Source organism: Amblyraja radiata, chromosome 4 (genome assembly GCF_010909765.2).
Source record: "Amblyraja radiata isolate CabotCenter1 chromosome 4, sAmbRad1.1.pri, whole genome shotgun sequence".
Lineage (NCBI taxonomy): Eukaryota > Metazoa > Chordata > Chondrichthyes > Rajiformes > Rajidae > Amblyraja > Amblyraja radiata.
In genome coordinates, this window is record NC_045959.1 from 82,638,932 (window position 1) to 82,660,023 (window position 21,092).

At 46.0% G+C, this 21,092-nt stretch overlaps 1 protein-coding gene across 18 annotated transcripts in view; it reads right to left on the reverse strand.

Moving 5' to 3' along the window:
• Nucleotides 1-21,092, reverse strand: part of ptprm (protein tyrosine phosphatase receptor type M) — a 940,804-nt gene that overhangs the window by 259,779 nt on the left and 659,933 nt on the right. For all 18 annotated transcript variants that reach the window (XM_033019867.1, XM_033019862.1, XM_033019861.1 and 15 more), the window contains exon 12: nt 4,583-4,856. In XM_033019867.1, coding sequence (XP_032875758.1) covers nt 4,583-4,856 — 274 coding nt within the window. The remainder of the gene's footprint in view (nt 1-4,582; nt 4,857-21,092) is intronic.

Here is a 21,092-nt window from a genome sequence, read left to right on the forward strand (position 1 = left end):
CGACATGGAAACAGGTCCCTCGGCCCACTGAGTTCACGCTGATAATTCAACACCTGTTCACAAGGGTTCTATGTTATCCCACATTCGCACACACTCCCTGCGTACTCTGGACAATTTACAGAGGCCAATACACCTACAAACCTGCACATCTTTGGGATGCGGGAGGAAACCAAGACATCCAGAGGGAACCCACGCAGTCACAGGGAGAACATGCAAACTCCACACAGGCAGTGCCCGAGGTCAAGATTGAACCCAGGACTCAGGTGCTATGAGGCAACAGCTCTACCAGTTAAGTTTCCTAGTTCCCATTTCACCCCACCGTGGAACTCGGTTGAAGTTGATGTAAATGAAAAGAAAAAAATTGGGTGGTTAATATATTAGCAGCCACAGATGAAGTAGTCAGGCTCATGTGTATTATCTTCCACCTTTATATACATTGCTATGCATTCCCTGGTGCCTCTTAATCGATAAAAAGGCCTTGGAGAATTTGAAAGAAAAAGCCATTGTATAGTGGCCAGTGCAGCTCCCTGCATTTCATGGAGTTATCACATATTAAATATCGTGTCCACGTGGCCTCCAGATAGAGTCCACATTGTGATTCATCACTCACTATAATGGGACAATTAAGGAGTGCCCTGTGGTTGATAGCAGTGAGATCCCTCTCTCGATACAAAGTCTCTTCACTCGTTCCAATTATGGCAGACATCATGGCAAGCCATATTGTAGCAATGGCCACAATGGAGTACGTAACAATGCTGTTCTTAACCTTAGATAGTCCCATGGGTTCAAGCATAGTCTTTTTTCAATCTGATTTTATGGGTTTTGAGGTGGCACATGAAGTCACTGATTCCTGCACAGTGAACAGATAGTGGCTCTTGTAGGTGTAGAGCTCACAGATTTATTGTGAATCACTGTTAGATAAAACAATGCTTGGTATTGAACTTTATGCAGCAAATATTCTGTTGATGCTGATTCTTATGGGGCCATGTTCATCAAGATAAAAGGAGGATTATATTGGTGGTTAGTCCTGTATGGTGCAAGAGATGCAGACATATTTCTGTTCCCTCACAAGGGTGATGATACAATCTAACCAGTATCTGTGCTAGGACTTTGAGCATTGCCATGGCATCTCTTGCTTGTCTCCCCAACAAAACTGGGTATTTGTTGTGACAAGGCCACGCTCCAAGTATTGTGTTGTGAGAAGGACCCCAATGGCATAAACCTCTCCAACATTTGGGATGGTATTGGAAGCATCTAGGCTATGCATCGGAAGCACAAACAAGCCATGCTTTGTACGTGGAAGGATGCACAACCTCACATAGTCACCAGCCTGCCCCAGAACCTTATCTCAAGAGAGTTAAGAGTCAAGAGTTTTTAATTGTCACAGGTACCGGTAACGAAACAATGGATTTCTTACTTGCAGCAACATAACAGGCCCCATAAACACAATGCACTAATAATACTGAATAAACAAAACTTCAATAATTTATAACTCCAAGGTGCACAACCTTTTATCCGAAGATCCAAATAACGAAAACCTCCGAATAGCGGCCATTTTTTCGGTCCTTGAAGAAAGGTCCTTGAAAACGTTCACCGAGGGCGGCCCGCAGAGGTGACAGCGGAACCTCCGGTCGGTCCTCGAAGAAAGGGGAACTAAATCCCCATTCATAAAAGAGAAGATGAGGGTATATTGCGCGGGAGGGTTAATAATTGACAATATGCTGCTGCCTGCCCGCTGAGTTAAAAAGTTCCCACGGTAGACTCACGATATACAGTGTTTCGTGAGTCTTGCGTGGGAACTTTTTAACTCAGCGGGGCAGGCAGCAGCAGATTGTCGCTACCTTCAGTTTCACCCCACCTACACCCCTCTGCTTCCCGGCCATGTGTGTGACCCCTTCCCTCCCCTCTCCAGCTCCCCGCCCATTGCACCGGCGCGGGGTCTTTGCACTGTTCCGTCGGCGTGCCAGTCACCGGAGACGTCAGGACCAACGGGACACCGACCCCCAGGCCCACCGCAAGCACGGAGAATCCCAGAGACCCATAGCCAGCAGCAACTCTAGCCAAGCCTCGTTCCAACTACAGAGGAACCTGGGTTGCGGATGACGGGGCGCAGCTCGGGGCGTCGTAGGGGCCCATCGGGGAGCGGCCACTCAAAGCCACGACGGGAGATGTAGGGCCCTGCCCCGGGTCTTGATGTTGGAGCACCCGGCGGGCGCTAGCAAGTCCGCGGCAATTTACAGCCGCGCCGGGCGTTGTAAGGCCCCCCTCCAGGTCACTCTCAACCTCTATGATCTTTGCTCTCAACCCCGTAATTCGGGCGGGAGAAGTCGCCGCTGCCGGTGCCCCGCAAAGCAGTCTCCCACCGGAGACCGGCGAGCTCCCGGTGTCACCATCCACCGGAGTCGGGTCGCAGCAGCTCGCCCCCGCAACTCTCCACGCTCCGAAGCTGGCTAGCTCCACGGAGGTAGGTCCACAGCTCCACAGCTCCCACCGCCGCCCACCGACCTCCAGGCCCACTGCAAGCATGGAGATCCCAGAGACCCACAGCCAGCAGCAACTCCAGCCCAGCCCCGCTCCAACTCCAGAGGAACACGTAGGGGCAGAAGCTGATGGTGTGCAAGGTACGTCTTGTTCTTGGGGTGGCGGATGAGGGGGCGCAGCTCGGGCTGTAGCGGCCAAAGATCACAGAGGAGCACCTCTATGATCTTTGGTAGCGGCCCATCGGGGAGCGGCATCCTCTGGAGGGGGAGGGGGGTATTGTGCTGTTTGATCGCCCCCTGTTATCCCAGGGACAGGGAGACACAGCGGCTTTTTAGACTGGTGGGCAATCACTTCCAAAGTTCTGCCCACACAGTCAGTACACTTCTCCTACACTGTATTTCATACAAACATTTATTCTGCAAGAAAAAACGACATTGAAGACTCAAACTCGCGATCGAGTAACTGCCAGGATCAAGGCGCAAACTCGCGACCTTGCGGATATGAGCCGAGCACTCTACCACTGAGCCAGCCATTAAAATCTACGCTGAAAAATTTCCATTCCGAAGACCGACAAATTCTGAATTACGAAAAGTGTCTGGTCCCAAGGCTTTCGGATAAAAGGTTGTGCACCTGTACTTCTGCAAAATAGCCCAAATTTCCTTGTGCACGGAAAGATAGGCCAAAGATGAGTTAGTGTCGTGTCATGTCATGTTCAAGAGCTTGATAGGTGTTGGGAGGAAGCTATTTTTGAACCTGGAGGCCGCACTCGTATATCTTCCTTCCAATGGTTGGAGTGAAATGAGAGCGTGGTTAGAGTGGTGTGAGTTTCCAATGATTCTAGCTATCTTTTTGAGGCAGCGACTCCTGTAGATCCATTCGATGGTGGGGAGGTCAGTACCCATGATGGACCGGGTAGTGTCCATGACACTTCGTAATCTCCTTCGTTCTTGGGCATGTGAAAAGGAGTCTATGGTTCTCAATTCAGCTTTATTGGCCAACTCCAAACCAATGAACCCAGACTGGGAGAAAGTCATCTTGATCGCAAGGGAAAGACTAGGAATAATACCTGGATTGTTATGTGCTCCTGTGTGGCTACCATAACGATGTGTGAGATTGACATGATTGCATCTTGGAAGTCTTTGACCAAAGACACTTAATAGCCCGGAATTATTGTTAGATAAAAATAACTATATATTGTGCCAGAGCCGACCAGAATTGAGATGATTAAACAATTCACTGGCCAATCAAGCTTGGTGACCACAACAAACTCCGTTGCTCTATGGAAATCCTAACTGAGAGAATCTGCTGCACAATTTAAGAAAGATGCAATTAGTATAGTGGGGATATACTATAGGACTTCCAATAGAAGGGAGGCACAGGAACAAATATAGAGGCAGATTTGGAGCCTCAACCTCACAAACTCTTCAGTTGATGTTAAAAGCACCCATTAAATTGTCCAAGGACAACCAAAATCATGGAATGAATGAATAAGGCTTTTAAACAGAGACAGAGACAGAGATTTTTTGAGGAAACCAATAGGCAAACATTAAGGGCCCACTATCAGGGTATCAGTGGGTAATTTATTAACACCTAATAGTTGCAGATGGTTGGCAAGTTGGAAAGGGTACAAAGATTTACGAGGATGTTGCCAGGACTCGAGGATCTGAGGTATTGGGAGAGGTTAAGCAGGCTGGAAATCTATTCTTTGGAGTGCAGGAGGATGATGGGTGATCTTATAGAGATGTATAAAATCACGAGGGGAATAGATTGGGTACATGTACTGAATCCCTAGCCCAGAATTAAAGGACATATGTTTAAGGCGAAGCGGAAAAGATTTAATAGTGATCTGAGGGGTAACTTTCTCACACAAAGGGTGGTGGGTGTATGGAACGAACTGCCGGCGAAGGTAGTTGAGGCAGGGATTATCACAAAGTTTAAGAAATAAATAGACAGGTACATGAATCAGACAGGTTTAGTGGATATGGGTCAAACACAGGCAGGTGGGACCAGTGTAGATAGAATATGTTGGCCGGCGTGGCAAGTTGGGCTGAAGGGTCTGTTTCCACACTGAATCACTCTATGACTCTATAAGGACACTTACCCCATTAGCTTTGCTCACTGCTTGAAAATAAATGCTGTAACTCTTATGGGGGAGAAGTGGCGGATTCCAGTAGCCTCCGTACGTCTTGTTATCTCCAATGGCAAATGGCTGGGCCACCTTGAGGGCTGTAGGTGGAAATTCTGCTGCAAAGTAATACGGAGAGTCTGAAACAGAGATGTTCTGGTAGGCGATGGGAACAAAGTAGCAGTCGAGAAGGTCTGTGGCTTTCTTTGTCCGATGCGGGCGCTCTTCTTCCACAATGACTTGGTAGGCACTGAAAAATAAACAGGACAAAATTTGAAACAACATCTTCTCAGACTGAACCAATGTTAACATCATGCTTCTTAAGGAGATCAACTCCTTCCATGTTGAAGGTACACAAAAAATCTGGAGAAACTCAGCGGGTGCAGCAGCATCTATGGAGCGAAGGAAATAGGCAACGTTTCGGGCCGAAACCCTTCTTCAGACTGATCGGGGTGGGGGGGGCGGGGACAAGAAAGGAAAAAGGAGGAGGAGCCCGAAGGCTAGGGGATGGGAGGAGACAGCAGGGGGACTGAGGAAGGGGAGGAGATAGCAAGGACTAACAGAATTGGGAGAATTCGATGTTCATGCCCCCAGGATGCAGACTCCCCAAGCGGAATATGAGGTGCTGTTCCTCCAATTTCCGGTGCTGCTCGCTGTGGCCATGGAGGAGACCCAGGACAGAGAGGCCGGAGATGGAGTGGGAGGGGGAGTTGAAGTGCTGAGCCACCGGGAGGTCAGCTTGGTTATTGCAGACCGAGCGGAGGTGTTCGGCGAAACGATCGCCCAACCTCCGCTTGGTCTCACCGATATAGATCTGCTGACATCTAGAGCAGCGGATGCAATAGATGAGGTTGGAGGAGATGCAGGTAAACCTCTGTCGCACCTGGAACGACTGCTTGGGTCCTTGAACGGAGTCGAGGGGGGAGGTAAAGGGACAAGTGTTGCATCTCTTGCAGTTGCAAGGGAAAGTGCCTGGGGAGGGGGTGGTACGAGAGGGAAGGGAAGAATTGACAAGGGAGTTATGGAGGGAGCGGTCTTTGCGGAAGGCAGATATGGGGGGAGATGGGAAGATGTGGCGAGTGGTGGGGTCACGTTGGAGGTGGCGAAACTGACGGAGGATTACTTTTTGTATGTGACGGCTGGTGGGGTGAAAGGTGAGGACTAGGGGGACTCTGCCCTTGTTGCGAGTGCGGGGGATGGGGAGAGAAAGCAGTGTTGCGGGGTATGGAAGAGACCCTGGTGTGAGCCTCATCTATGGTGGAGGAGGGGAACCCCCGTTCCCTGAATAATGAGGACATTTCAGATGTCCTGGTGTGGAACACCTCATCCTTGGAGCAGATGCGGCGTAGACGGAGGAATTGGGAGTAGGGGATGGAGTCCTTACAGGAAGCAGGGTGGGAAGAAGTGTAGTCCAGATAGCCATGGGAGTCAGTGGGTTTATAGTGGATGTCGGTCACAAGTCTATCACCTGCAATGGAGATAGTGAGGTCAAGGAATGGTAGGGAAGTGTCGGAAATGGTCCAGGTGTATTTGAGTGCCGGATGGAAGTTAGTGGTGAAGTGGATGAAGTCAGTCAGTTGTGTGCGGGTGCAGGAGGTGGCACCAAAGCAGTCGTCGATGTAGCGGAGGTAGAGGTCGGGGATGGGGCCCTGGTATGTATTGAACAGGGATTGCTCGACGTAACCGACAAATAGGCAGGCGTAGCTGGGGCCCATGCATGTGCCCATAGCTACGCCTTGTATTTGGAGGAAATGGGAGGAGTCGAACGCGAAGTTATTGAGGGTAAGGACCAGCTCCGCTAGGCGGAGGAGAGTGTCAGTGGCTGGGTATAGGTTGCTTCTCTGGTCGAGGAAGAACTGGAGGGCTTTGAGACCATCCTGGTGGGGGATGGAGGTGTAGAGTGACTGGACGTCCATGGTGAAGATGAGGGAGTGAGGGCCTAGAGAATGGAATGCGCGGAGACGACGGAGAGTGTCTGAGGTGTCTTGAATATAGGTAGGGAGGGATTTAACCAAGGGGGATAGGATGGAGTCAAGGTATTTGGAAATGAGTTCGGTGGGGCACGAACAGGCAGAGACAATGGGTATTCCGGGACAGTCAGGTTTGTGGATTTTGGGGAGAAGGTAAAATCGGGCCGTGTGGGGCTGGGGAACGATGAGGTTGGAGGCTCGGTCGGGTAGGGCATTGGAGTTGATGAAGTCGGTGATGGTGCTGGAGATGGTAGCCTGGTGCTCGTCAGTGGGGTCATGGTCCTGGGGTAAGTAGGAGGAGGTGTCCGAGAGTTGGCGCGTGGCCTCAGCTTTGTAGAGATCCATCCATGTTGATGCAGGCTTGCTAGGAACAGGAACAGGAACAGGGCCTTTGGCCCATAATGTTTGTGCCAAACATAATGCCAATATAAGATCATGCGAGGAATAGATAGGGTAAAGGAAAACAGAGCACCCCAGAAGAAAACGCACACGGTCACAGGGAGAATGTACAAACTCCGTACAGACAGAACCCGTAATCAGGATCGAACCTGGGTGCTGTAAGGCAGCAACTCTGCCGCTGCGCCACCCAGTATGAATGCCCAACTGATGAGTATAGTCAAGGTTGAGATCAATAGTTTATTTCTGGCCCATAATGTATAGTCAAGGAATCCTACAGTGAGGTGGAACTTGGGTGTGAGTTGTCGGATTATCATTGTCTTGCTCAACAGTGGATTGGCTTTAACGACCTGACTGGCTTAACCTTTCTTCCATCGAGTATATTAATATCACATTCAAGGTAATCCCATTTATTCTGAGAACAGCAAACTCCTGAGCTGGAAATTTCTAGGTCACGAAAATATCTGATATTCCTGAAAATCGCTGGGTTTGAAGATTTGTCTTCAATCGTTATGAGGTTAAGTAGAACTCACATAAAGCTTGTAAAACCAGCAGGAATCAGTGCAAAGAGTCAATGCCGATGAAAGTACTGAATGTAGACCATCGATCTTGTTTTAGCCTCTCATTAGCTTGCTGATGTTATGATCATTAAGGATCGAAACCATCAAACCTTAATTTATGCCCATTAAACACAGAGCACTTTTTTTTATAAAACAGTGTAATTGCTGAAACATCTCTCTTTTAATATGGATATTGAAGCCATTAAAAAAAGACATTCAAAGCTATAGGAAATGAATCTTCCATTGGAAGTGGAATATGCTCAGCCTTTATGTAAGTACAAAGCGAGGGAATGTAGTTGTGGGAAAAGAACACACGGCTGGGAATTATGATCATGTGTTGGTGGGATTCATTAGATAACAAAAGCGGTGAGAGAATGAGAGAAAATAGACGAGGTTGGTACAGGTATAAAACGAAGAATGACCCTGAGGATGTATAAATGAATAAAGAAAAATGGTAGGTTGAATGAAGTGTAGAGATTAGAAGAACATAGGAAAAAGGAGCAGGTATTGACCCCATGGACTGCAAAGCATATCCTGCCATTCAAAAGGCATGGCTGAACTAACATTTGGTCCTCTCTCCTGCGCAATCCTCATAATTGCTGTTCTCTCATTGTGTCTGGGTCAAAATCTTGGAATTCCCGCCCTAATCGCATTGTGTTTTACCCACATCTCAGCGGTTCAAGAAGACAGCTCACCAACACCTTCTCCACGCCAGCACAGTAATGCAGCAGTAGCATCAACACCATGAAACTTCAGTGCAAGCACACTCTTCCTCACTGAAAAGTGACTAAAACTGTATGCAATATTCCATGAGCATCCATATCCTCCCTACTTTTATACTCCTTACCCCTTGCAATAAAGCCCCAATTCTATTTGCCTTGATAAATGTATTTTCTCGGGGTCCACTGATGAATGGGGATCCAGCTGGGGGGGGGGGGGGGGGGGGGGGGGGGCTATTACCAAGTGGGAAATAAGTAGCAGGCAGTAGATAGAACTGTTCGGTACTTTTGTAACTTTTTCGGTATTAAAACGTGGCAACACTTGTGTACAGCCTACGTTATATGCAACACAAAGCATTTCACTGTACCTAGGTACATGTGATAATAAAGTATCATTCATTCATCCATTCATTCATAATTTATCAATTCATTCATTCATAATTATTTGCACACCAACTCCTCTTATTTCAAATACTTGGACTCCCGGATTTGTAATAATTTGCTTTTCATTCTTCCTACCAAATTGGATAATCTTACATTATCTCCATCATACTTCATCTGTCAGCTTCTTGTCTTCCCTCTTTACCTATCAATTATAGTTTGCAAATATTGGAATAGGACAACTCAATTTATTTTTCAAGTTATCAATCTAGATTCCCTATGGCTTCTCTCTAGCTACCGTATACCAATTCAGAAAATGTCCCATTTATCCTGTTTCACTGTTTTCTGTTAATTAACCAAACAGGCAGCAGGGATTAGCCAGGCAACTACGGGCCAGTGAGTCTTAAATCAGTAAAATATCATTTCTACGGGAGAAGACACATGCACATTTGAAAAGACAAGGGCAGATCAGGGATAGTCAGTTGGGTTTTGTGCGAGGGAAATCCTGTCTCACTAATTTGATAAAGTGTTTTGAAGAGGGAGCTGAGAAGATTGCTGTTGATGGCAGGGTGGTAGACATTGTTTATATGGACCTTACTAAGGCAGTTGATAAGATCCCACATGGCAGACTGATCCAGAGGGTCAAAGCACACAGGATCCAAGATAAGATGCCTAATTATATTGAAAATTGGCATGAAGCTAGGAGGACGAGGGTAACAGTGGAAGAATGTTTTTCTGAATGAATGTCTGTGACCAATGGTGTACCAACTATTACTTTTTCTCTGGTGATGTTTATTTAAGTTTCTTCCTTCCATAGCCCTTGTCGTTGTCATTGAATTGTCCTTTATGAAAACGGATCCAAAATAATTATTTCAAATCTCTGCCATTTTCTCCATTTTCTATGACTAATTCCACACTCTTACTCAGGACTTGCTCTACACTGATAACCCACACTCCTTAGCAGAACTAGTTTATCCAAATATACCGAGACACACTGCCGACTAGTAAGAGTTTATTCGGATAAACCCCACAAAGAAGTGCTCCTGAACTAATCTACCACGATTAATGGCATTGTACTGTAGACTAGGATTGCTCTACCTGGCAAATCTGATTTATTTTATCATTAACATTTCAGCCACCACAGAAATGCATTCCTGCAAAAGGTTAGCAGTGAAATATTAAATTGAATGTTTTCCATATGGATAAAAATGTGTTCAAAACGAAAACATGGGTTTCTGTGAATGAAATGTAGCCATTTCTTAATTTATAAACAGCATCCCGCTCAGGATTATTTTAAATCTGTAACTATTATGGAGGTGGCAATGGTCATTGTCTAATAATTTTTAATGAATGATTCAAACAATGACACATGTGCATCGCAGGGGATATTTAGCAACAATCATTACAGATATTTCTCGGTTGGCAGTTGTCTCATGGTTTATTTGCAGCATTACCATTCAGAAATCATATCCAGTTACTATTTAATAATTTAAGTATGAGCAGGTCAAACATCTGATTTTTTTCTCGTTGCTGAAGTGAGAAAGGGAACAACATAAAAAATTGCTCAAGATTTCTATGTGCCATTATCACACAAACTTGTATACAGTAACTTGCTCCATACTCTAGTCATTTCAAACCTTTTACCCTTCTTTACTGTCATTTTACTCTTCTTTACTGCATAGATGGATAGAAAGCCTTATTTAAACAAGCGTTTATATCCATTCATAGGTTATGGGTGCTAATGTCAAGCTGTTGAATATTTCCTGACATTTCTAATTGAATCTGAGAACAGAGTGGTGCGCTGCCTTCTTGAACTACTGTCATCCATGCAGTGATGATACTTCCAAAGTGCTGTTGGGTAACGGATTTCAGGACTTGCATCCAGCGGCAATGAAGCAACAACTATAGTGCTCCAGGTAAGTTTATGTGAGTCAGAGTGAAATTCATGTACGGTGCCAATCTCATGGTTCTGCTGCCTTGTCCTTCTGAGTGCAGAAAATTGTAGGATTTTGTCTTTGACAGTAATTCATTAATATATGTTTTTCCTTTGTCTAGATAGAATGCAGACATTTTCATTTTCTTATGGATTAGAAAAAAGAACATTGTAAGGGCGGCACAGTGGCACAGTAAAAATCAGAACAGTGGTGTAGTGATAGAGTTGCTGCTTTGCAGCATCAGAGAACTGGGCTCAATGCTTATTACCGGTGCTGTCTGAATGGAGTTTGCACATTCTCCATGACCAGGTGGGTTTTCTCCCACATTCCCAAGAAGTGCAGGTTTGTATGTTAATTGGCTTCTATAAATTATCCCTTGTGTAGGGTAGAATTAGCGTACAGGCAATCGCTGGTTGGCGTGAAGCCATGGGCCAAAGGACCTGTTTCGACACTATATCTCTACAAACTAAAAGCTTTTCACTGTACCTCGATAAACGTGACAATATAAAACTAGACTAAACTAAAACTAATATTTCACTGGGAGCTATCTTTCATGGTTCACATTCCTCCTTACCACAACCTTTCTCTTAGTATACTTAATTTAGTTTAGTTTAGTTTTGAGATACAGCGATGAAATAGGCCCTTCGGCCGACCGAGTCCGCACTGACCAGCGATCCCCGCACATTAACACTGCCCTACACACACTCTAGGGACAATTTTACATTTTACATTTATGCCAAGCCAATTAATCTACAAACCTATAAGCCTTTGGAGTGTGGGAAGCAACAGAAGATCTCGGAGCAAACCCTCGCAGGTTACGGGGAGAAGGTACAAACTCTGTACAGACAAGCACCCATAGTTAGGATCGAACCCAGGTCTGTCGCCCTGCAGAGCAGTGGCTCTACCGCTGCACCACCATGCCGTCAACTTGTTAAAGGTTTTGTTGTAAGATTCAATATAGTTTACGTGTTTTTAAATGGCTCTTTTACCAGTTCATTAATTTATCCCTTTCTTGTCCTTCACATCTCTCCTATTCAGACATTTCCAATTCTCCTTGCATTTGTACACACAATTTGATCTTGAAACATCAACAACTCCTTTTCCAACACGGATACTGCTCGACCAGCTGAGTTCCACTAGCAGTTTGGTTTTTGCTCTGGAGTTGGGCACCTGCAGTCTCGTCTCTCTCTCTCTTGATATTGTTTTTTACTTCAATTGTTCTTTTAACGATGCAAGAAGATTGAACAGTACAGCACAGGCCCTTCAGCCCACAATGTTATGCCAAACATGATGCCAAGTTAAATTGATCTCATCTGCCTGTACATGATCCATATCCCTCAATTCCCTGCACTTCCATGTGCCTATCTAAAAGCCTCATAAACACCATTATCGTATCTTCCTCCACCACCACCCCTGGCAATGCGTTCCAGCCCCCCTACTTGCTGTATATAAGTAGAGCCTTCATTTTTCAATGGATGAGATACAAATTTTTATGATAATAAAAATCTTAATTTACTTCTCATAGTTTGCCAGTAGATATACCCATTGATAGTTCACGGAAAGCAATTTATATTTGAAGCTTTCAAGGTTCACATTATAGATGATTACAAATGTGGGTTTGTGATGCTTCTTTGCAAATCTAACACCGAATGCAATATCATTTTGTGGTTTATTTACAAAATGATTCTCCAGCAGGAGCATTGTTCCAAATACTTTCAGGAATCTTTTTATCTTTTCTGCATCCAATGTATAGTTTGCAATCACCTATATACAAAGAAACATAGAATAATAGGTGCAGGAATAGCCTAGGCCATTCGGCCCTTCGAGCCAGCACTGCCATTCAATATGATCATGGCTGATCATCTAAAATCAGTACCTTGTTCCTGCTTTTTCCCCAAATCCCTAGATTCCTTTAGCCCTAAGAGCTAAATCTAACTACCTGTTGAAAACATTCAGTGAATTGGCCACCACTGCCTTCCATGGCAGAGAATTCCACAGATTCACAACTCTCTGGGTGAAAAAGTATTTCCTCATCTCAGTCCTAAATGGCCTACCCCTTATTCTTAAACTGTGACCCCTGGTTCTAGACTCCCCCAACATCGGGAACATATTTCCTGCATTTAGCCTGTCCAATCCTTTAAGAATTTTATATGTTTCTATGAGATCTCCTCTCATCCTTACAAATTCCACTGAATACAAGCCCGATCGACCCATTCTTTTATGATGTCAGTCCTGCCATCCCAGGAATTAACCTTGTGAACCTACGTTGCATTCCCTCAATAGCAATAATGTCCTCCCTCAAATTAGGAGACCAATATTGCTCACAATATTCCAGGTGCGGTCTCATCAGGACCCTACACAACTGCTGTAAGATTTCCTTGCTCCTCAACTCAAATCCTCTCGCAATGAAGGCCAACAGGTCATTAGCTTTCTTCACTGCCTGCTGTACCTGCATGCTTACTTTCAGTGTATGATGTACAAGCACACCCAGGTCTTGTGGCACCTCCCCTTTTCCTAATCTGACACCATTCAGATAATAATCTGCCATCCTGTTCTTGCCACCAAAGTGGATAATCTCACATTTATCCACATTATACTGCATCTGCCCACTCATCCAACCTATCCAAGACACCCTACAGCCTCATAGCATCCTCCTCGCAGCTCACACTGCTACCCAGCTTTGTGTTATCTGCAAACTTGGAGATGTCACATTTAATTCCCTCGTCTAAATCATTAATATATATTGTAAATAACTGGGGTCCCAGCACCGAGCTTTGCGGCACCCCACTAGTCACTGCCTGCCATTCTGAAAAGGACCCGTTAATTCCTACTCTTTGCTTCCTGTCTGCCAATCAGTTCTCTATCCATGTCAATACCCTACCCCCAATAACATGTGCTCTAATTTTGCACACCAGTTCTATCCTATACACTGGGGGCAATTTACAGAGCCCATGAACCTACAAACCTGCACGTCTTTGGAATGTGGAAAGAAACCAGAGCAGTTATAGATTTATTTTCTCCTGCTTTCTGTTTGTCGATCTTTTTGGGGCATCTTCTACAGATGCGCCGTAGAAAGGATTTTATCGGGATGCATCACAGCATGGTTTGGGTACAGCCCCGTCCAAGAACACAATAAATTGCAGTGAGTTGCAGCCCAGATCCATGACACAAACCAACCTCCCTATCATAGATTCCATCTACACTTCACGCTACCACGGATAGACCATCATAATGAAGGACCAGTCTCACACTGGTCACTCCCAGTTCATTCCAAGGGATGTAATGCTGAGGACCTATAAGGTGCTGGTAAGGTCACATTTGGAATATTGTGGGCAATTTTGGGCACCGTATTTGAGGAAGGATATGCTGGCTCTGGAGAGGGTCCAGAGGAGGTTTATAAGAATGATCCAAGGAATGAGTAGGTTAACCTATGATGAGCGTTTGTCGGCACCGGGCCTGTACTCGCTGGAGTTTAGAAGAATGAGGGGCCACCTCATTGAAACCTACAGAATAATGAAAGGCTTGGATAGAGTGGATGTGGAGAGGATTTTTCCACTAGTGGGAGAGTCTAGGACTAGAGGTCATAGCCGCCGAATTAAAGGACGTTCTTTTAGGAAGGAGATGAGGAGAAATTTCTTTAGTCAGAGGGTGGTGAATTGTGGAAGTCAGTGGATATTTATAAGGCAGAGATAGATAGATTCTTGATTAGTACACGTGTCAGATTATGGGGAGAAGGCAGGAGAATGGGGTTGGGAGGGCGAAATAGATCAGTCATGATTGAATGGCAGAGTAGACTCGATGGGCCAAATGACCTAATTCTACTCCTATCACCTTATGACCTCCCTACTCCCTGCTCACCCATCAGGCAAGAGGTACAAAACTTTGAAAACACATATGCAGGGCCAGTTTCTTCCTAGCTGTTACCAGGCAACTGAACCATCCTATCACTATCTAGAGAGTGGGCCTGAACTACTATCTACCTCATTGGAGACCTTTGAACTATTTTAAATCGGACTTTACTTGACTTTATCGTGCACTGAATGTTATACCCTTATCTTGTATCTGTACACCATGGATGGCTTGTATGGTCATGTATAGTCATTTTTGCTGACTGGATAGCATGCAACAAAAAGCTTTTCGCTGTACCTTGGTACAGGTGACTATAATAAACTAAACAGAAGTATACTCGATTCCACTGGCCGCAGGCGGCACCTCGCAGTTACTGCTTGTGGTTATCCCCTTGGCCCCACTTAGCATTTGAGTCGTGAGGCTACTGGCAGCCAGCATCACTTGTCCTGGGCCATCCAGTGTGGTGGAGCTGTCCATCAGTGGCAAGTATTCAAGAGAGAGTTAAATTTAGTTCTTAGGGCTAACGGAATCAAGGGATATGGGGAGAAGCAGGAATGGGGTACTGATTTTGGATGATCAGCCATGATCATATTGAATGGCGGTGCTTGCTCGAAGGGACAAATGGCCTACTCCTGCACCTATTGTCTATGTTTCAATGATTCTAAGTGAGTGGCAAGTAGTGGAAATTAGGGCCCTACCTACAAACCTCTCCCGTGGCCTTCCAGCAGCTCATATCGTAATTCTTTAAACTATTTCCAAATGTCTTTGATAATCAGAAGCATTTGAAACATAATAAATCCAATAAATAGAACTATTTCAATAACATCTAAAGTTTTTCACTGGATATCAGTACACGTGACAATAATAAATCAATATCAATACAGTAAACCCTCGTTATAACGGACCATAGGGAAGGGCGGGGGGGGGGGAATGGTGTCTGTTAATGTCGATTGATCGCTACAACCGAGTAAGGGATTACCGAGTAATAGTGTTTACTACACCAATAAATGGCAAATTATGTAAAAAATATGGTCATTTATTGGAACGAAGTTAAAAGACATTTCACTTTCCTTCTTAAAAGAGTCTGGAAACCCTATCTCAATGCGTGGAGCTGTGCAAAATATACTCGTTATGAAGTGCATCTGGCCCCTAAATCCAGGGTAAATCCTGCAGGTCATTCTCTATGCCCTTGCCGACCTTTACGAGCATCAAAGACTGGAACACGCTGGGATAGATTCCAGCTGTACACCTGTTTTCACCAGAACCACCAGCTGTGATCACCCAATTAAACACTTTTAATTCCGGGTGTTATCATCCCAGGGTTAAAAAAATAGCAAAAGAACAGGTTGTATCAATTAAGAGACAGCATTGGCTCTGCTACAGAATGTGTATCAGTGGATTTAATATTTGCATAGGCAGCAATTTGCTATTGTTATGCACAGGGTGAAATGTTCCTTTCAACATCTGGATATTTCTTGCATCAATGCAGAGGATATACCTTGGTATATTTGAGACACCAAGGAACTGCAGAAGCTGGAATCTGGAAAGTGCTGGAGTAACTCTGTGGGTTAGGCAGCATCTCTGAAGGACATGGAGAGAAGACATTTTGAGTTGGGATCCTTTCTCAGACACAAGGATCTGGTATATTAGATGTAGAAACAAGGAACTGCAGATGCAGGTTTAAACAAAAAGGACACAAAGTACTGGAGTAACTCAGCAGGTCAGGTAGCAGCCCTGGAGAACATGAATAGGTGACTTTTAGGTCGGGACCTTTCTTCAGACTGATAACTGGCGTTGAGCGTCACAGCAAAACCGAATTGATTCCTGTAACAGACTGAATCCATAGCTAAAGATGAACATGCCCAGGTTCTTGTCTGCAATCTGTATTGATAAAAATTCAGATCCCTTGATGTGTTGGGCTCAATACTCCCTTTGAGTGGGTTTCTCTGATGATTCAATCCATAGTCACTCAGCACTGAACTAAGAATGAATCTTGGTCTGTCAGGTCTGCACTCATTACCGGCCTGTGTTTTAGGAATTGAAAGGCTAAGGAAATCATTGACACTTTCCATGTTGGACACGAGGACTCAAATTGCTGGAGTAACACAGCGGGTAAGGCAGCATCTCTGGAGAACATGGAGAAACGATACTTCAGGTGGAGTCCTTCTTGCAATGGTAGTCACAGTGGCCCCACTGATTAAACAATAAGGTGTTTGAGTAATTTCAGACTAAATGGCCTGTCCCACCAGCATGCGATAGCATGCGTCTAACGCGACCAAACGTGGTTACTTGAGGTGTACGGCCTTGCGGAGCCGGTACCACTTCGAGCGGGGCTCCAAAAATCTTATGGAGTTGTGCGGGGCTGGTCCCGACATCGCGCGGGGCTCCAAAAATCTTGCACTGTCCGAAAATCCCGCGCGACAACGGCCTGTCGGCCCGCAGCCGCATTGAGGCCATACGCAGCGCCTCGACGGGCGTACGCAGCGTCTTGACGTCGTACGCAGCGTCTTGACGCCGTACGCATCTTGACGGCGTACACCTAGCGCGTGGCATTGCGCGATGACGTCACCGCCCGGCGTGCCGTTGTGTGATGACGTCATCGCCCGACGCCGTGCGACGTCCAAATTCAGTCGGCCCGCCTCCTGCCCAGCTGATTGATGAGTATGATGTCGGGACCAGCCCCGCACAACTCCATACGCCTCCGCGGTTGGAATTGGGACCGGCCCTGCACGGCCGGATGCCTCAAGCGACCACGTTTGGTCGCGCTAGACGCATGCAATCGCATGCTGGTGGGACAGGCCCTTAAGTATTACAAGCCAAGCTGTGAGAATGATGAACTTCCACTACAATTTCTCTTCAAAGGGAATGCTGCTTGAAAAGCTTTGGAAATCTTTTTAAAAGAAACACTCCAAATGTGTTGAGAAGAAAAGTATCCCGACACTTGTAAATGTTATTGTCAACAGAAACTCTTTGAGTGGAAAATATATTCAAGAAATTAGCATCATGCTTGAGCTGGATTTTAGCATTTGAAAGCAATTTAGTTTTGTTTAGTTTAGAGATACAGCATGGAATCAGGGCCTTCGGCCCATCATGTACACGCCGACTAACGATCATCTGTGCACCAGTTGACACATGGGATAATCTACAGAGGCCAATTAACCTACAAACCGGTACGTCTTTAGAATGTGGGAGAAAACCCACGCCGTCACAGGGAGAACCTACAAACACCATACAGACACCAGCCATTGTCAGGATCAAACCTGGGTCTCTGGTGCTGTAAGGCAGCAACTCTACTGCTGCACTACCTACTGTTCTCCCTTTTAGAGATGGACATTTCTACCCTGTCTGACTCTCTACCCTATCGATGCCTCTCATAATTTTATATACTTCTATCAAGTCTCCATTCAACCTCCGATGTCCCAGACAAAACAATTCAAGTCTACCCAACCTCTCCCTGTAGCTGAAACCCTTTAATCCAAGCAGCATTCTGGTCATTGGCGGTCACTTGAAATGAGCATGACTGTCCTCTCCTCTCCATAAGGTCGTCTACTTGTGGGTCTGCAAATGGCTGCAGAGGCTGGTCCGCGATCCACATACCTTAGTGCAAGGTGGGCAGTGGAGACTGGCAGTGGTTGGTAGTCGTCGAGCCCCCTTCTCTCTCACCTTGCGGTGCTGTCGTTTTGTCTCTGTGACACGGCGTAGTTCAATTTGTGACGTGCAGCTCCTTCCTGCACAGATATCCTCCAGGAGCACCTGTCCAGTGCAATTTGCTCCCAGTTGCTCAATGTGATGTGGAATATCTTCAGACTGTTCTTGATGTTGTCCTTGAAGCATTTCTTTGGCCTGCCGGGGACTCGCCGACCTTCCTTCAATTGAGAGTACAGGATTTGTTAAGGGAGACGTGTGTTGGACCTGCGGATGACATGGCCAGTCCATCGAAGTTGGTGCTGCATTATTGTGGTGGTGATGCGGTCATGTTGGCTTCCTCCAAAACGCTGATGTTGGTGCGTTTGTCCTCCCAGCTGATCCTCAGAATCTTTCGTAAGGATCTTTGATGGTATTGTTCCAGGGCTCTCAGTTGCCTGCTGTAGGTGGTCCATGACGGTTCCATACAACAGGGTGGAGAGGACAACAGCTCTGTCGACCAGCAGTTTTGTTGTAAATGTTCAATATTCAAGTTCCTCTATGATACTCTGAAAGTAGGATTGATGGGAAACAATGTCATCCCGGGAACCCTTTATGGACAAATAGGATTAGGAATACATGGGTGACTGGCGCTAGGAAGTCCCTGGTTCAATCTCCTGATCAGTTTAATATGATCCAGAAACTGTTCGTGTCAGGATGTAAATAATTTGCAACTGAACATCACTGACAAAAAAAAAGATGTGATCTAATTTCAAGGCATATTCAGTGGTAACAAGAGATGAATTCTTAATACGTAGACTCATAATCAGCATGTAATAAATCATTAATTGATGTTAACAGGTAAGAAGCAAAATACTGGACCCAAGGGAAAATATGGCTCTTCCTCAAATAATTACCTGCTGCAGTTTAATTCAGCTGAATATGCAAACAATATTCCCAGCAACTGAATGCTAAAGTCCCCCAGATACAGGAGGAAGATGCAGGACTCAAACTATGGCTTCAGGCACAAGGGTGGGATTGACCACTGACCCACCAGACTCTGAAGAAAAACTGTATCAGGCTGGGAATGGTAAAATTGTACCTGCAATAGGATACAAGGATACAAGGATACAAAGGACATTTATTATCACATACACCAATTGGTGTAGTGAAATTTGACTTGCCACGCAGTACACAGATAAAGATAAGACACAACATTAAAGAATTTAACAATAAACATAAAAACATCCCCCCACAATGGTTCCCACTGTGAGGGAAGGCACAAAGTCCAGTCCCCGTCCCCATCCCCATGTCCACCCATAGTCGGGCCTATTGAGGCCTCCGCAGTCGCTGCTACGGGGGCTGATGTTACAGGCCCTTCTTCGCCGGGTGATGGTGCTCCGGCATCGGGAGAACCCTCTCAGTGGCTTGGGATGCCTGGAACGGCCGCTTCCTTACTGGAGACCGTGGCTTCCGAAGCCAACAGGCCGCGCTGAATCCGGAGCTCCACCACTGGCGATATCGGCGAGAGATCCCAGGCTCCCGATGTTAAATTTCAGCGCCGTCGCCCGCGGCTGGCCGCTCCACAGTCCCGCAGCTCCGCGATGTTCACCTGCGGTCTCAGCATTCCAACGCGGCGGCCTGGGCAAGGCATCGCCCGCTCCGCTCCGCAATAGCGCTACAGGGCTGCGCAGCCGGCGAAGCCGAGGTTCTGGGCGGTCGCCTCAGGAAACGCCACTCCAGGCCCGCTGGTAGGCCGCGAGGACGGGTCGACGGTGCAACCCGGAGAAAAGCCGCCTCTCCGACCAGGTAGGGACCCTGAAAAGCAGTTTCCTCCTCCCCCCCCACCCCCACATAAAAAAGGCTAGAACTCCGAAAACAAAAAACTCAACTAACTAAAAATTTAAAAAAGAGATGAAAAAATGGGCAGCTGCAGGCTGGGCAGCCATACCCGTACAGGATGGCAACCGATAATTCGATAATTATCCCCAGAATTTTGATCAGAAAAGTATTAAAGCTGGTGGGGAGAGTTGGGGGAAGTAATGGGGGACACATGGAGAGAATGAGGGGAGGGCGTTGTGGGAATGAGGGGAGGGCGTTGTGAGAATGGGGGGAGATAGTTGGGGGAATGGGGGAGGCAGTGGCAGGGATGGTAAAGAGGCACTGAGGAGATGGGAGGAGATAGTTTGGGAGAGTGGGGGAGAGGCAGTTGGGGGAAAGGTGGGGAGGCATTGAGGGAATGAGACAGGAAGTTGGGGAATGGTGGGGAGGAAGTTAGGGGAATGGGGGGAGGAAGACCATAATAAGACCATAAGACATAGGAGCAGAATTAGGCCATTCGACCCATCGAGTCTATTTCACCATTCAATCATGGCTGATCCAACTTTCCCTCTCAACCCCATTCTCCTGCCTTCTCCCCATAACCCCTGACACCTGTACTAATCAAGAATCTATAAATCTCCACCTTAAATATATCCATTGACTTGGTCTCCACAAACTTTTGTGGCAATGAATTCCACAGGTTCACCACCCTCTGAGTAAAGAAACTCCTCCTCATCTCCTTTCTAAAGGTACGTCCTTTTGTTCTGAGTATGGCCTTTGGTCCTAGACTCTCCCACTAGTGGAAACATCCTCTCCACATCCACTCTATCCAGGCCTTTCACTATTCGATGTTGTTCTTACGGATGGAACAAACCTCATGCAGGCAAAGAGACAACGATTTTGTATTTACATATCTACATTTGCTGCTGCAAGTCAGAACATCATTGTTCAGTGCAGGACATATGACAATAAAATACTATTCACTCTTGACTCCCTTGTCTCTTGACAAAGGGTGGGAGTTAGGAGAACAAAAGGTCTGTCGTAGGATGGAAATCATAGGATGATTGATTCATCTTTTATTTCTTATTGCCTCACCACAACCATCCAGCTTTTCCATTGTATTGTTAAGCACTGCTTCTTTCTATCTCACCACAGATCTAAAGAAATGAAGGAAGATGGGGATGAGATGGGTAAGTGAAGATCTTACAGAAAGTCAGAGCAGGCTCGAGGAA